We start from the raw sequence: 18,482 nt of genomic DNA on the forward strand, positions 1-18,482 counted from the left end.
CATTGCTTCTGCTAGATAGTTCTTGAATAACACCCAAACAGTATTCATCTCCTTTTTATACAATGCTTAATTCCATGATACAGCTGCAAGCTGTCTCCTGAGTTTTTTGTAATCATCAGTTTTGTAGTTGCACATATATCTTTTCATTCATAGTTACACAGTGATCAATATTCGTTATAAAAAATGGAAACAACTACCGTGTTAAGTAAAACTTCAGTTTAATATAAACCAAAATAATCACTCGATGTTTTGACCTTCACGTTGAAGTCATCATCTGGATGGAAAAAACAACCAAAGCTTCTACATATCTGACACAATCAACAAACTGCCATTCAATGACAGAAACCTAGGAACCTACAGAGAGCTAAAACAGGCGCTATATAGATATCATAGCGAGACTGAAAATTAGAAGGAAATTACACACACAAACCTATAATGAGTTCCTCTCAAACACAGCATATCCAAATCGAACTTTTCCCCCCTCCTTCAAAAAGGTTAAACTGTGCTCTTGCAGTAGTCTGTGGGCGCGTGAACTCACCACTACATATTAACCAGAAAAAAAAAACCATTTATATATATATATATATCTTCATCTATATGTTTCTAAGCACATGCATATAAACAGTTAAATCTACACATGGCTTGCGATGGATACTGAAACAAAACCACGAATCCACCACCATTATCTTCCTTAGATAAGCGCTGCAGAAGCTTCAAAGAAGAAAGCATAAATGTCACCAAAACAAACAAGTATATCAAAAAGAATGTACTCAGTAACTTGTATACTATACTGAAATTTTGTAGAATAATTTGTAAGATAATTTGTAAGGAAAATATTTGTATTAAATACAGAATCTATAAAAAAAATATTGAAAGAAAAACACAAAAGACAAAATACAGAAAATTATGTATATTAATATAAAATCGTTCCATTATTATTCTATTGAATTGTGTTGTATTATTCCATTGTATAGTGAGTTGTATGCAGATTCTTGTCAATCCATATGTAAATATGATGGATAAATATTTAGGTGGTTTTAAAAAATATATTTATATTTATAAAGAATTAAGCACTCAGCATTTTGCCAGCCGACCAGGCTGGCAAAATATGCTAGCCTGGTTGGCTAAGTGGTTAGCGTATCTGCTCTCAAGTCAAAAGGCTGCGGGTTCGGATCCCACTGTGGGCATAGAAGTTTGTGATTGTCTGTGAAAATACTAGTGGTGGTGGGCAGTAAATGGTGGTGTAGATGATGATGGTAGTTGCAGTTCATTGTAGTTGGTGGATTGAGTGGTGGAAACGGAGAGTTGTAGAGTAGGTGTCCTCCCTTGATGAGTCTTTGAACTCTCTGAAGGTGTCGCATGGTAATAATAATAATAATAATAATAGACCTTGTCATTGCCAAAAAAAAAAAAAATATCAATATAATTGAATTGTGTAGTGAACTGTGTGCAGTATTACTGTATTTTAATAGTGTATGTAATGTATAAAAATTTAGCTAGTTAAAAAATGTATATTCATATTTATAAAAAAAATTAATGTACTCTGCATTTTGTACTGAATTTTTGTATTGTACAGAAAATATCATATAATGACATGTTTCATTGTATATATATAAATACTCTGTATTATATCATCATCATCATCGTCATTAAATTCCTGCCATATACCCTCAATGGGTGTACAGGATATGATAGCACTACATGAAAAATTTACATCTTATAACTTCTTATCTACAATTTTCCTCCAAATCCATCTGTTACCTTGATTACCTTGATGGACCTGTGGTTTCAGTCAGGATTTCTCAATGACTGCAGGTCATAAAGAGTCCAGCTATTCCTGTCTTGTGCTTTTAAATCCATCTGTTACATGCTCAAAACTCCAACATTATCAGATCTTATATTTTTTATCTTCTAAGGCACTTTTTACTGTATCAATCCACTTATATCTTGGCCTTCCTCTGGTTTTTTTTTCTGCCAACCTGGTAGAGAACACTTGTTTTGCTAGTGACCTAACACATTCCTGGATGCTGACGATGTCAAGAGGTATGAGCAGCAGTTAGATAATGAAGCCAAAAAGAATCATACTGAGTTCTTTCAATATGTAGCCAGCAAAAAAAAATGATTATGGAAGAAGGATGACATTGATTGGCAAAAATCATATAAAAACAGTTGTTGTAGAAGATATAGTGGAGATAGTTAATAAGCAATTCATAAAGGTCTTTCAATCTTGTGAATGTGACTTCATGGAGAGATTGAGAGCAGATGATGATGGGGAGGAGAGACTGACTGTAAGTGAGCAAGAGGTGTATGGGGAGTTGAGAAAACTAGATATTAATAAGGCTATGGGACTTCATAATATATCACCACATACACTAAAGGAATGTGCTAGGGAGTTGACATCTGCCTTGACATATTTTTTTAATATGAGTCTTGCACTGAGTCAAGTTCTTAAGGAGTGGATAGAGGGCAAGATTGTGCCGCTTCATAAAGGAGGTGATAGAACTCAAGCATCAAATTATAGGGCTATCTGTGTGTCAGGTGTTGTGGTTAAGTTGTTGGAGAAGCTTGTGAGAACTACGATCCAGAATTGGGTTGACAACAATGGTATTATCTTTGATGGACAGCATTGATTTGCTAAAGGGAGGTCATGTTTTAGTAATCTACTTACTTATTACAATAAGTTGCCTGCTTCCTTGGCCAGAGGAGATGGATACACAGTAATATACTTAGATTTTGCAAAAGCTTTTGATAGATTACCGCATGATAAGTTGATAGTCAAACTAGAGTGGATGGGGTTGGATATTAGATTAGCACATTGGATTGGAGACTGGCTATCTGATAGGTATCTTTCTTATATATATTTTGCTGAAAGATAATAACTCATCTTTCAGCAAAATTCACCAGTAGCACCTTCCATCCTATGGTGGCCAAGTTATCTTACCATTAATTGTGTTCTGACTTTCAATCTTGCACACTTTTTTATCATCGTCATTCATGCTATTTTCTTCATCATCAGTTTCACATGCTTTCTTAACAGTCACACACTTTTTTTTGCCATCTATTTTGCTTACTATGCCACTTTCCTTACTCTGATTCAAATAAGCCTCATGGTCCATTAGTATCTCACAGTTCCTGCATACCCACACTCACTCATCTCTCTCTTATTCAACCTCTTCATATAAACATCAGCAACATCTATCCATACATATATATTACACTCATGGCACTGTGTGTGTAATATGCCTGAGTGAGTACGAAGGACAACAAATCAGAATGGGATAGTTAGTATAAGGCATCAAAATAGGGATGTGGCAAATGGCTCCTGCAATTCATGTATATTAATGCCAGAAGTATTAGGAACAAGAAGGAAGAATTTTTGGCCTTGGTTGGCACTTCCAGGCCACAGGTTATTGGCATAAGTGAAACATGGCTGACAGAAGATGATATAGCAAGTGGGATTGAATGTGAGGGGTACAGTGTGCTCAGGAGTGACAGGGAGAATAAAATGGGGGGAAGAGTTATTGATGATAGCTGATGAGCTGCAGCCAAGGAGAATAGAAGTTGAACTGCAGGATAGAGAAAAGAGCACATTTGAGGCTATTTGGTGTGAGATTGAAATTAGCAGAACTAAATATACAGTTGGGTGCTGCTATAGACCAGGTGATGGAATAGATGGTGGAGATAGTATGCATAAGCAAATAGAAGAAATGAGTGGAAGTAGGGTAATTATTATGGGAGATTTCAACTATGGTAACATTGATTGGAAGGAGGAGAGAACACATGGGAGGAAGGAATTGGATTTTATGCAGTTATTAAGGGATAACTATCTGCGACATTATGTAATGGAAAATACTAGGGGTCAGAGAGTGCTTGACCTATTAATTGCATCTGAGAATTTGGCTGTAACGAATATGACCACATTGCCACCAATTGGTGAGAGTGATCATAGGGTCTTGACTTGGGAGGTGGCTAAAGGTGTGGAATTTACAATTAAGACAGTGTACATGTGGAATTATCGGGCTGGTAAGTATGACAAGCTTAGGCATTTGATTGGTTCAGTGCCATAGCATGTAAAACTGGAAGGGCTGGATGTTGATAGTGCATGGGAGGCAGTTAAGAAGTGTTTGCAGGAGGCAATGGCTGACTGTATGCCTAGAGTCCGAATAATAAATCCAGTAGGGATTAAATGGATGAATAATACCACTAAGCTTGAGCTGCAAAAAAAGAAACAACTGTGGAGGGAATTTAAAGAGAAAGGTGACCGGCAGGCACATGAATGGTATAAAGCGCAGGCCAGAAGGGTAATGAGTGTGGTAAAAAAAGTAAAAGCGGATTATGAAAGAATATTAGCCATGCAGGCTAAAGAGAATCCCAAACATTTTCGACATGTTGCAAGTAAAAGAAAAAATGTATACAGCAGAATAATTTTAAAGAATGCCGATGGTAGGGGATAACCGAATCAGTTGTGTTAAACTTTGATAAGTCTAGAATACTAAGATTCCACTTATCATCGTTTAACAGGCAAAGGCCTTATAAGAAATTTAAATATATGCTTGTTTCTAAGTATGTGTTGTTGTGCTCTTTGTATATTATTGAATGCATTAGTTTAAAAAGAAAAGAATTGTGAAATAACTCAAGGAGACATTATTTACTTGATAAAGGAAAAATATATATGTGGAAAAAAAAATGGCAATGATAAGTGTAAGTTAGTAATATTGATTTAGAGTTGATATTACTTTTGATGTAAAATAACTTGCAAGAGAAATGGCAAAGATAATCTGTGTGAACAAAAGCTCAAAGTTCGGGAGCAAGCAGATGGTTGCCTCCAGCAGTTGCGTGCTCAAGGCAACTGAAGAAAACAAGCAGAGAGAGAGAACGGACATTGTGAGGTCGGATCCATGTGACGAAAATTCTACGTGCTGGGTGAATGACCTAAGTTATGGTGATTGCCGGTAGGAAGGAGATATAAAAGGGTTAGGACCCCCCTCCCCTTAACTCTCTTCTCTCTTTTCGTTTCCCCTGGTTGTTGACTGGCTCTCTTGATGCTGGGTCTTTGTTGGCTGGGCGGTTGCAGGAGCAACTCCATTCCTGAGCACTCGGATGATGTTTCTGGGGGGAAATCTAGTCACGGACTCCCGGGAGGCAGCAGCAGGCCATGCCGCTTAGAGTTGGAAGAAATACGCATCCCAATGGCTGTGACCGAGGTGGTCATGAAAAGATCACTTGAGCATATCGATGATCGGAGAATTCTATTCCCTGAAACAGATTGAGGGTACCGAAGGAATGTCCAATTGAATAAAAGACAAACTGGTGATGATGCAGAAAGAGTGAGGAACTATCACGTGTGAATAAGTAGAAAATTTGTTCTTTGTTTGTGTATAACTTGAACACTTAATATTATGTGAAACTCTGATACTGAAGGACTCAGATAGAATTATAAGACATGACTACAGCAAAATTTTGTTACGTAGGAGATCATGAAAGGATAATCATTAAACGAATTTGAATTATTGTATATGTTAATGGATGTTAAGAAGATTCAGCCTAAGGAATGAATGTTGATATGGATTGTTAGTATTAAGATTGTAATGTAGGATTTATAAATTGTGTGAGTTGCATAAGGTAAATTGTATCTTGATGATCATATCTGTTGAGGGTGTTCATGTTGATTGATTTAATTTGATTTATAACTTACTTAGAATGGAAATTTTTTGTGTATTACTAGCTGTATATTTAGTGTTTAATAAACCTTGCTATATTTAACCAAGATTGTCTGTGTATGGAATCCGATGCAAAATTTTTTAAATTGCTACGAATCTGAGCGGGAAACTTCTAGAGTACGATTAAGGTCACGATTGCAAATCTAGTGTTATTTTAGTACTTTTTCTTACTCACTTCTTGATTAACATAATTTATATTAATCTAAGAGTTCTAAGTGGCACAGCATAAAAATATAAATTTCTTAGAGCTTTAAGAGAGGTAGATTACGAAGGCTCTGCCACATTGGTTTTGGCTCGACCCTGAGGCTATCCCTTTGTGTTTCAGAGGTACCACATGACACACATAGGAAAGGCTTTATATGCAACATTGAGAAACTATAAAATTTAAAGAAATAGGACACAACGGTTGATATAGTGGAATTACCGAGCGAGCACTTTGCAAGAGTATATCATCCAGGTTGTGACATTGCAGGAATGAAAGAACCAACAGCTTATACGGGAATTGTGGTGAATGAAGTGGAGGTGGCTCGACTATACAAAACCTCAATGTCAATACGTCTGTGGGATTGGATAGTATACCAGCTCATGTCGTACATGAAGCGGCTAAAGAATTGTCAGTGCCCTTGCCCATTTTGTTTAATTTGTATCTCGGGTCTGGGTTAGTCCCAAGGGGATGGAAAGAGGGGAAAATAGTTCCACTGCATAAAGGAGGTTCCAAGACTGCTGTTGTAAATTACCGACCGATCAGCATATCAGGAATCGTTGTCAAGGTCTTGGAGAAAATAGTCAAGAGGAAAATACAGGATTGGATAGATGAAAATGGGATACTGTGTGTGGGGGACAGCATGGTTTTGTGAAGGGTAGATCATGTCTCAGTAACTTGTTCACATTTTATAGCACAATGATGGCTGAAGTGGATAAGGGTAATGGGTTTACAGTGATTCTACTGGACCTTGCTAAGGCCTTTGACAGGATACCACATGGAATTCTAATCAGTAAACTGCAGCATATGGGGATGGATATAGGGTTAGTGAGATGGATAGGAGGGTGATTGATGGAGAGATATCAGAGAGTGGTGTATTCAGAAGTAGAGTCCAAAAGATGGCATGTGACTAGTGGTGTGCCACAGAGTTCTGTTCTTGGACCACTACTGTTCAATTTGTTCATTAACGATATAGGAAAGGATCTGAGAGGAACTGTTCATTTGTTTGCTGATGATGCAAAGTTGGGTAGAGCAATAGTGAGTGCACAGGATGTCAAAATTTTGCAGGATGATTTGGATAGTTTGGAGGACTGGGGTTAAGGAGAATGGATGTCAATTTAATGTTGCAAAATGTAAGGTTATGCATTTTGGGGTGAAAAGATTAGTAGCAGTATATCACATTGGTGGAACTGTACTCCAGGAGATTGACGAGGCCAGGGATTTGGGAGTGTTAATGGATAGGGAGTTGAAGTTTAGGGGGTACATCGCAAAAGTGGCTAAATCAGCTCATCAAATCACTTGGTTGCTGAAAAATACTTTAACAAGCAGAGACAAACAGGTTATTGTTCCTCTGTATCAAGCCTTGATAAGACCTCATCTAGACTACTGTGCCCAGATATGGGCACCAGGGTTTCGTCTTGATGGGGAGGAGGTGGAGAGGATCCAGAGACGAGTGACCAAGATGATAGCAGGTCTATGGAATGAACCTTATGAGAACAAGTTGAAGATTTGTGGGTTTCAGAAATTGGGTGATAGGCAGAAAAGGGGTGATATGATTGAAACATTCAAATTACTGAAGGGTTTCTATAAGATTAATTTATCTATACTTTTTTTCTTTTTAATAGTATGTCATAATAAATAATTATATCTGCACTATATACCCATTAAAATCTTTTGCTTGCAAGTAAAATCATCTTTTATGATTAACTAATTATTTTATTATTTTTATTATTATTTATATTATTTAGGAGGATGAGTTTAGCCAGTCTCAAATGATAATGGTAGTAGGATTTTTTCTTCTATCATAATATTCATTACATTTATACAAAGCCAAGTTACTAAGTTGTGAGGCTACAAAGTTTAACATGACACTTGTGAATATGCTACCATGTACATGCAAAGTGTTTACAGATCACAAAGAGCAAACACAGTTCTTGCCCTGCAAGAAAGGTGTTTTTTATTTGTAATTTTATGAAATGTTTAAATAAACTAGAATTAAAGAAGTTGTTTCCTACCTGTTATATGCATAAATGATAGCTCATCTGATTTTACTAAGTACTCAAAATTGTTAGCAATGATATCGGATTTTAACAAGCCTCTTCCAGTACTCCATATTATTAAACAATATCCATAATGCCCATCTATAAAGAAATATAACAAGAAAATGAAAGGATACACTGCAAATAATACACATTTACTCTTTGATATTTTAAATGAAATTATAAGTATTAATCAATTTATTTATATATTTATATAAATATATATATATATTTATTTTATAATTTTTATTCTTAATAGCATTTTGCTATTTTCTTTCTATTTTTAAATATTTTCAACTACTTATTACATTTCCACTGATTAATTAGAGGAATTTTTCCTCTAATTGGTTTCCAAGTTAGCCAATCTTCACTACAGACAAGTACGGTTTTCCTACCAGAAACTCGAGTTTTTACCATGCTCAAAATTGACTGTATAACTACCAATATCTCAGAAATAAAACTTAGGATTTAGGACCACAAGATAGTGGCACTTCTCTTCCATAATCTCTCCCGTGAAAGCCCTTAATTCATAATGATTTTGTACATTTAGTATGTAAAAAGGATGCATGATGATCTAAAGTATTAGATATGATCTTATTATCAGAGGAACCGATTATGAATGAAGTGCTGAATCTCCCTCCAGATATCAAGAGCACACACGAAGTGATCCCCTAATAGTGCTCAGCCATATGAAGGCTTCTGTGAGGAAAGGATATGTGGGAAATTATAAGGTCAATGATTATATTATGGAAAGCTTAGGAAAAGACTTGGAATTACAGCATAGGATAAGGAGTCAGGCAGAAAGGACATCAATGTTAATTGTACATAATCAAATTTAACAGCAGCAATGTAAAAATGTATTTCAATGGTTAGGAGGTTAGATATGATAGGAGTAATGCATGCAATCTGGAATTAGGCCAAGAAAAATTCTAGAGAGAGTTCTTTCAATGTGGCAGAATAAAGAATGATTATGAAAGGATAATTCTAATGGATGAAATGGTAGAATAGTAACCACTAAAGAAGTTGAAGTCATCCGGATATTTCATCCTCAGACATCATGAGAAGTTTGAGTGTAGATAGAATGGCAGAAGACAGCTTGATGGTTAGTGAGCAGACATTATATGAGAAAAGTAAACATGATGTGTTAATAAGGCAGTATGACTTGGTGGCAATATCACTATATGTCATCTTAATGGAATGTTCCAGTGAGTTAATGGAAGCCTTGCCATACCTGTTTAACCACTCTTTCCCAAAGAAGAGAAAAATGTTCCACTTATAGTGCCCTTTAACAGATCTGCACTGACTATCAACAGTCAGCACTGGTTTTTTAAAGAGGTCATGTTTTAACAATCTACTTATGTATTATAACAAGGTGAAAATGCATTGGACAAAGAAGATGCATATACAGTGGTGCATTTTGATTTTGCAAAGTTCTCTGATAAGCTGCCATATAAGTTGGTAAGAAAACTGAAGCAGATGGTACAAGATAACAGATAGTGAAGTAGACAGGCAACTGCCTACCAGACAGGTATCAGCAAAGTATGGAGAGCAACATCCTATAATAAGAAGAAGATAGTCACTTGCGATGTGCCATAGGTGAAACTGAAGAGTTATTAATTGGCTTAGAAGGAGCCAGATAATTCACTAAGCTAGATCTGAACTCTGGCTATTTCCAGATTCCACTAAGGAAGGAAGATAAAAAATATTTTGCCTCAGTACAAGATAGCAGAAGTATCAGTTATGTCATCTTCCTCAAGGAGCTAGAAACTATGCCATGTCTTTTTAGTCACTAATAAATTTGTTAAGTAAAGGAGTTATTTTTTTACAAGATGACTTGCTTGCATACTCAAAGGACCTAACATCTTAAAGAAATATCTTATTGAAATTTTTTTCTAGATTAGATGAAGCAAATTGTTCATTGACATATTCAAAATCTTTTTAAAGGAAGTTGAATATTTAGTCATATTAATAAAGTAGAAATATTAATTATTATTATTAGTATTGTACAGGCACCTCCATGGAGTCCAAAGACTCATCATGGGAGCCCCAAACTATCCACACAATCTAGCACACCTCTCCTTCACCCATTAACAGACAAAGTGCCAACTGACTCTGGCAACCCATTCTGCTCATTCACAACTCTTCAAGCAAAAAATCTACTCCTCACACTCCTAACCACACCTTTATTCAACTTATTCTGGCTTCTCCAGCCAAATACTGAAATATTTCCCCCTGCATCAATCCTACAAAACCCTTTAAGCAACTTAAATGTATCACATCCCCTCTTTTTCTCCTATCAACCAACTTCTGCAATCCACACACCATCAATCTATCTTTATAGGGAACATGCTACAGACCACTCATCATCTTGGTCACTCATTTCTGAATCTTCTCCACCACTTCCTCATTCCCAAGAAACCCAGGAGACCAGACTTGAGCAAAGTAATCCAGATGTGGAGGTACCAAGGCCTCCTACTCAAACTAATATAAATATCATACTATCTGCTAAAATTCCAAAAACAGTAAGATAGATCCACAGACATAGTGCCATGATCAGTTTTTATTGGAAGTTCATACCCAACTGTTATGAATTGCTTAGACGTTTGATTAGCTTAACAGATAAGGAAATTAAATTTAGAGGGGAGAAACTGAGCAAAAGGCATATGATTCTTTAAATTTAGCACTGACAAAAACTACAGTTTTAATCTATCCAAAATTTGGAGGAACTTTTTTGCTTTCTGTTGATGCTTCTAGTGAGTGCATAGATTCTGTAATGGAACAAAAGGAAGTAGATGATTTAAAACATATTGCCTTTATCAGCAAAAAACTTTCATCTTCTGAAATGAATTATTCCTAGAGAAAGATGCATTAACAATTGCCTTTTATCTGAGAGAATTAGATATTTATTGCTAGGTTAGTATATCTGATCCCCAGTCACTTTCATTTTTATTTTCAATGAAAGATAAAAACCAGAATATAACTAGATGGGCTCTAGAATTGCAAGTATATGATACTGATATCAATTACAAAATGTGGTGGCAGATTATTTGTTCTAGATCGTTTGAGTTAAACATTAAAGAACAGTCCTGTCAGGATAATTCTGAGAATGAGTGTTTTCCTTTTCTGCAACACATCAGCTATTTGCTTTATTGTTCCACCAGGAAAGCATGTTTTGTGCACTTTATTATTAATCACACCTCTAATGATCTAGTTCCCATACACTGATATATGACTATTCTTTGATTATTTCTTTATAAGATTAACTTCCTCCATCTCCTTATCATCAGCCAATCTCTCCTTTAGCTGTTTAATATCCTCTTCTAGATGTTTCATTTCGCTTTTCAATTTCACTAACTCCTGCTGAAGTTCTTCTACTATGGTCCCGACATTTGCTCCCATTTCTAATTGCTGTGATGTATCCAGACACTTTTCACTTACGTTAATGCTTTCCTTCTTCTCATTTACCCAAACAGTCCACAGATCTTTCACATTTTTTGGTGCATACATATAGCAGTTTTTGCAATGCCTCCACTGCAAAAAATCCAAGGCAAAGCCAGACTTTCATACAGAAGCCTTCTGTGCCAAAGTAAGTTTGCTTATATTAGAAGCTGAAGTAGTATAACAAACAAGTAGCAAAACACAATATAAACAACAAAAAATTTCAACAACACCACCACTGAAGGACACTTGTATCCAAACTGAAAAAAATGCAGCACAATTTGCAACAAAAAGCCACACTATACACAAATTAAAAACACTTTTTTTAGCACAGCTCAAAGCTACCACTATATTCACTAGTGACACTAGCATCATCCCATTAATTCTCATTAATCTATGAAGGCTTGAGATGTAGTATCCTTCAGTATTAACTTCAAAGTTCCTCGTTGGAGAGTAGATAAAGATATATATAAAAACTTTTCCCGGATCACAGAACTTAACTCAGTAGTTTTCCCTTCCTTTCCAGCTCTCTCCTTCTTGCTTCTTTCTAGGGTTCTTGTTACCCAGTGATAGTTGTTCTAAAAACACACAACTAATGAGTGTGTCCATTACCAGTATTAAAAGTGAAACTCAAATGACAACATGGCTACCTTTAGTCAGCATGCTGCAAGTGTTATTCAGCATATAAACACTACTGCAAACAACATATATTAATATATAATATATATATATAACATTTCTATATATTATTTCCTAATGATTACAACATTACAATAAGTAAGTAAGGTCACTCTTTAAATACATTTACGTCTCCTTTAGTCCCACACCACCATTTAACCACATGGTGATTCCAGGTAAAAATAGCATGTATAATTGTAACAAATGAGAACAAACATATATATTTTAGATTTAGATTATTATTAAAAAGAAGGCTCCCAGTTCGCTAATTTTTTTTTGACTAATTAATTGTAAATAAATGTGTGTTTATGTGCAAGAGTCACAGTAAAAGGTGTGTGCTTGCAGTGTTTGTAATGTGTAGGCTTGTTTAAGTTTGTTTACAAAATAGTTAAATTTAGCATACTGACACAAGATGGTGGTGAAAGGCAAATCATTGCATAGATCAGCACAAAAAACAAAAATAGACAGCAGAGTTTTCTCAAAAATGGTATGGTGCCATGAATGTAATATATGTGCATGGAAGATGTTGCAGATATTTATGTAGAGAGGATGAATAAGAGAAAACAATGAGTGTGGGTATGTAAGAAATGTGATATTCTTACATCATGATCTGATGGACCATGATGCTTAAATATCAGTTTAAATATCAATAGTTCAAATAGAAGTAGGGAACATGGCAACATAACTGACACAGCAGTTGAAGATTGTGTAGAGGTTCAGAGAATATGTGGATATGATAGCGCAGAAAAAAGTTCGATTGACGGTAAAGTGGGTGATAATTTGATAATTTATACAACATTAAAAAAAAAGAGTGAAATTAACAATAAATTGGGCAATAATGATGTAGAAAAAACAGAGTGCAGTTAAAGGTATGCTGACAATTGGGATTAACGGCAAACAAGTGTGTGTGTGACTGGTGATAAAATAGCGAAGGTGAAGGCGAAAAAAGGACACAAGATTTGAAATTTCAGTCGGTGAAGATGAGGCAGATGCAAAGTGAAATGAAGAGAATGGTAGATATGTATGGAAGAGTGAAAAAAAAGATGAAAACAAATGATAAAACAAATGAAAGACCCACGAATGGTGTTGTATGGAGATTCGATTATTAGAGATGTGGTAAACGAGAAGATGCACAGGGTAAACGAGAAGAAGGTTTGCTTTCCTGGAGATAAAATGAATGGAGTGATTGAGGGGCTGGATAAGAGGACTAAGCAAGCAAAGGAAATGGTAATGTTAGTATAGACAAATCACTTGACTGAGAACAAGAAGAATGTAAGACTGGATATTAGGAGATTGTGGAGAAGGATAAAAGATAATAGTGTGATAGGAAAGTTATTCAGTGTGTTGCCCAGGTATGACAGTGATGAAATGAGATGGAGAGCAAATATTATGAATGATATGAATGATATCTGGTTGGCCGAGTGGTTAGAGTATCTGCTCTCCAGCCAAAAGGCTGCAGGTTCGAATCCCGCCGTGGGCATGGATATTTGTGATTGTCTGCAAAAGTACTAGTGGTGGTAGTCGGCAGTAGATGGCTTTGGTGTTAGATGATGAAGGTTGGTGGAGTAGTGAGATGAGAGTTGTAGAGTAGATGCCCTCCCTCGATGAGTCTTTGGACTCCTTGGAGGTGTGATGTAATAATAATAATAATAATAATATGTTAGCAAAAATGTGTGAAGAAAAAGGAGTGCAGTTTGGTAATGTGTTGAATGAGTTTGAAGGAATAACTGAACTGTATAAGAGTGATGGACTGTATTTGAATGATTTTGGTGTAACTCATTTGGAGAGACTGCTGCTGGAAGGGAGAGTAATGAGTGCAGAGAATGAATCTGAGCAAGTAAGAAGTGATGTAAAAGAGCAGGAGAGTAAGGAAGGAGATAGAGATTAAATGGTACTTATGAATGAAGAAGTAGATAGCATGAGTGAAGAGAATAATAGAACAAGTGTGTAAGACAAACTTGCATATGTGTTCAAGTGGGGAGACTCAAGGTGGAGAGGGGACTTCAGCATGAGAAAGGTTGATGCTTCAAGAAGATGTGGATGTATATGTAGGAAAAAAAAGGAAGGGGATGACCTGGGATGTAGGGAAAGCAGTTGGATTTGAAGAGGGGTCTGGGATGAGTAAGAAGAAAAAGAAAAGTATGGAGAACTCACATCTAATAAGTGAATCAATGAAATTTGTTATAGAACCAGGAATGAGCTGTTATGTTTGTATATATAAATGTTAGAAGTATCAGAAACAAGGGATATGAAATGGCTGAATTGATTTAGTTTGTTTATCCAAAAATTATTGGAATAAGTGAAATGGTTGGATGAGGATGACATCCTGACAGGAACAGAGATGGAAGGGTATGATATATTTTATGAAAATAGAAAGAGTTAAAAAGGGGGGGTGCTTTGATGATAGAAAAAGAGTTATGTTCATACAAGATAGAGATGAACAGAATAAAATACATTGTTGAATGTTGCTAGAAACCTGGTAATGTGGAGGGTAGTGGCCAGGAAATGTATAAGCAAATTAGCCAAAAAAATGGAAAAAGGGATGATCATTATGGGTCATTTTAATCATGGCAATATAGATTGGATGAGATAGCAACTAGAAGTAAACAAATGAGTTTCTTGAGTTTTTGAGGGAAAACTACATCAGGTAGCATGTAACAAAGGGCACACAAAGATTGACGGTCTTGGATTTGATCATCTCATCTCATCAGAAGATGTTATTATAAATGAGGTGTCATATCTATCTCCAGTTGGTGAGAGCGACCATGATGTGATTACCTGGATGGTTGTCAGCTATGTGAAAACTTTTCTGAACTACCAGGAACTATCAGGCTGGTGATCATGAGAAGCTCAGAAGACAGCTCAGAGCTGTAGCATAGAATGAGGAGTTGGTTGGAAAGAAGATCAATGCTGGTTGGGTGATATTCAAGAACTATCTAGTAGAAGAAATGTCTAAATGTATTCCAAAGGTCAGAAGATTAAATAAGATAGGTGCGAAATGGATGAATGAAGAGATTAGGCAGGCAATACATAGAAAAAAGGCATTATGGAGGTAGCATAAGAGGAGTGGTAATAATCAGTTCCATGAGGAATACAAAGAACAGACAAGGAGACTGACTCAGTTGGTAACGTTAGCAAAAGTTCAGTATGAGCAGCAGAGTTAGCTAATGAAGCCAAAAAAAAAAATCCCAGAGAGTTCTTTCAATTTGTAGCCAGCAAAAATAAGAACGATTATGGTAGGATGGCAATGATTGGAGAAAATGGTATAAGGACAACTACTGTGGAGGATATAGTTGTGATATTTAATGAGCAGTTCCTAAAGGTCTCTCATCCTTGTGAATGTGATGTCACAGGGAGTTTGAGAGCAGTGGAATAGGAGAAGGACAGACTAACTGAGTGAGGAAGAGGTATACGGAGAACTAAGAAAACTTGATATTAACAAGGCTGTGGGACTTGATGATATATCACAGTGTATTTTGAAGGAATGCAGCTGGGAGTTGGCATCTTGCTTGTTATATTTGTTTAATATCAGTCTTACAGTGGGTAAAGTTAAAGGAGTGGAAGGAAGGCAAAAGATTGTATCCCTTCATAAAGGAGGTGACAAAATTCAAGCATCAAATTATAGGCCAATCAATGTGTAAGGTGTTGTGGTTAAAGTGTTGGAAAGACTGATGAGAATCACGATCTAGAATTGGATTGACAACAAAGATGTGGTATTATCTTTGATGGACAGCACAGATTTGCTAAAGGGAGGTCATTTTTTAGTAATCTACTTATTTATTACAGGTGACAGAAACATTGGATGTGGGAAATGGGTACACAGTAGTGTAATTAGACTATGCAAAGACTTTTGATAAATTACTGCATGATTAAGTTGACAGTCAAACTAAAGCAGATGGTATTGAATTTTAGACAGTGCACTGAATTGGAGATTGGCTGCCTGATAGATATCAACAAGTTTTGTATGAGGGAGCAATATACCAGAAGAGGAAAGTCATTACTGGTGTGTCTCAGGGGTCTGTTTTAGTACCATTGCTGTTTAACCTGCATGTTAATGATATTGGGGAAGATTTGGATGGAGATATGCAGCTGTTTGCAGATGATGCAAAGTTGGGATGAACTATGAGGAGTAGAGCAGATATTCTGACCTTACAAGAAGATCTGAATAGATTGAGTGAGTGGGTATGGGAGTGGGGATGCCAGTTCAATATTGTGAAATGTCATCATCATAATCAAATTCCTGATATTGTACCCTCAAGAGGTGTACAAGATATGATAGTACTACATAAAAAACTTAAAGCATTACTAACTTCCCATCTACAATTTTCTTCCAAATCAATCTGTTCAGATCTTATATTTCTATCTTCTAAGGCACTTTTTACTGTTTCAATCCACCTATACTTTGGTCTTCCTCTAGGTCTTTTTCCCGCCAACATCTTTTTTGTGACAAAGACCACTTGTTTTGCTAATCTTTCCTCTCCCATTCTGTTTAAGTGACCATACCACCTGATATTAACTCTACTAACATATTCCTGGATGCTAACAATATCTGTTGTGAAATGTATATAAGGCTTTAAAATTTGGAAAATAAAGATGGGGTATAGAATTTACTGTTGTTGGGGATATACTGTTGGAATGAGGAAATAAGAGATCTTGGGGTGATGGTGGATAAGGATCCAAAATTTAAAGGATATATTGCCAAAATTGTGAGGACAACACAAAGAATTCTGGGAATGATATAATATGATATAATATATGATATGATATAATATGATATAATATGATAGAATGATATAATGAATGATTCTGGGACACTGACATAGAAGTAGGGATATTGTGGTTCTGTTGTATAAGGTTATCACATTGATTAGGCCACATATGGACTACTGTGCATAGATTTGGCCACTTGGTTTTCAAAAATAATGAAGAGATGTTGGAGAGGGGGGGATCCAGAGGTGATTGATTAAAATAGTTTCTGATTTCTTTAATGTTGAATATGAAGAAAGGTTGAGATGATGCAATTTGCAGAATCTAGAGGATGGGAGGAAGAGGAGTGAAATGATACAGACATTCTAGTTGGTAAATAGTTACAGGATTAATGTTGAAGAAGTGTTTCATAAAATGGTGTTAGATGGGGGAAAACATGAGTTCATTGTTAGAAACTTTATAAGGAGGATGTGAGCAGGGGAGTGAGAAGGAGATTTTCTTATGGAGTTGTGATTGGAATGCCTTGTCTGAGAGTGTGGTGTTTGCATAGGATTTGTATGTGTTTAAGGCATGGTATGATGAGCTGTGAGTATGACAAAAGGGACCCCCTAGATGAGTATGTGACTCAATGAGGTCTTAGGTCTTAATAATAATCATTATTATTATTATTAGTTTTATCATATAACAACAGTTAAACCTCATTAATGAAGTTTACGCTCAATATATACGAGGGTGGTCTAAAACGTTCTCGCCTTGACCATAGATGGCAACACTATCGGCAAGATTTTTTTTTCTAAGTTGGTACATCTGTCATAAGCATCCATGCATTGCAAGTCATTCTATCAAGTAGTTTGTTTTATACAGCTCTCTGAAGCAAAAGTGTTGTCTGCATACCATGAAATGGATAAAATTGAGTATTGTGCAGTTATAAAATTCTTTGTAAAAGAAGGTTTAATGCCAAAAGAAATTCATTCAAAGTTCATAAAAGTTTATTGGCACTCTTCCCCTTCATTTTTTACAATTAAGAAATGGGCTGCCGAGTTTAAATGTGGCCATACCAGCCTTAAAGATGATTCATGTGAAAGGACGTCCAAAAAGTGTAACAACACCAGAAATCATTGATCAAGTGCACGATATGGTATTGGGTGACTGGTGGCAAGTAAAAGTGCATGAAATTGCTGAGACTACAGGCATTTCAAAAAAACCTGTAGGATATATTTTACATGAAGATAAAACTACTTATATATATAAATGCTAGTAATTTAACATATATTGTTTTTGTAGGGAAATTGAAGCTTTCTATGAAAGGTGAACTGCGTTGAATATTTTCACATCTCTCTTGAAACCATCTGTCAAAGGTGTGGGGGAAATTGAGGAAGTTGGCAGCTTAACACAGTAATAAGTGAGCTGACTAATATGACTAATATATATTTTTCTCCACTGAAGTGTGAAATGATTGTGTTGAATGAGGAATGTGTGTGCATCTAATTTTGGTACAAACTTGGCAAGATAATTGCAGAAGCATATTAAATGCAAAACATATATGGAAAAATGATGTTAATAATGTAAGTGCTTTCATCAATGATGATCACAGACACAAACAAGAAGACCATATCAGAGTCACAAATCAACATCTGAATCAGAGGGATTACTGAGCAATTTAACATTTTTGGAAGGCAGCGACACTAATGATTTTGA

At 35.8% G+C, this 18,482-nt stretch overlaps 1 protein-coding gene across 1 annotated transcript in view; it reads right to left on the reverse strand.

Moving 5' to 3' along the window:
• The window catches only part of LOC150094345 (proto-oncogene tyrosine-protein kinase ROS-like), a 719,271-nt gene that overhangs the window by 438,562 nt on the left and 262,227 nt on the right, over nucleotides 1-18,482 (reverse strand). Inside the window, exon 16 of the mRNA XM_090412445.1 lies at nucleotides 7,938-8,063. Within this exon, the coding sequence (XP_090268571.1) occupies nucleotides 7,938-8,063 (126 nt within the window). The remainder of the gene's footprint in view (nucleotides 1-7,937; nucleotides 8,064-18,482) is intronic.

The sequence above is a fragment of the Typopeltis vanoorti genome, chromosome 22 (assembly GCF_054136105.1).
Source record: "Typopeltis vanoorti isolate ZY-2024b chromosome 22, IOZ_Tvanoo_1.0, whole genome shotgun sequence".
Taxonomy (NCBI): domain Eukaryota; kingdom Metazoa; phylum Arthropoda; class Arachnida; order Uropygi; family Thelyphonidae; genus Typopeltis; species Typopeltis vanoorti.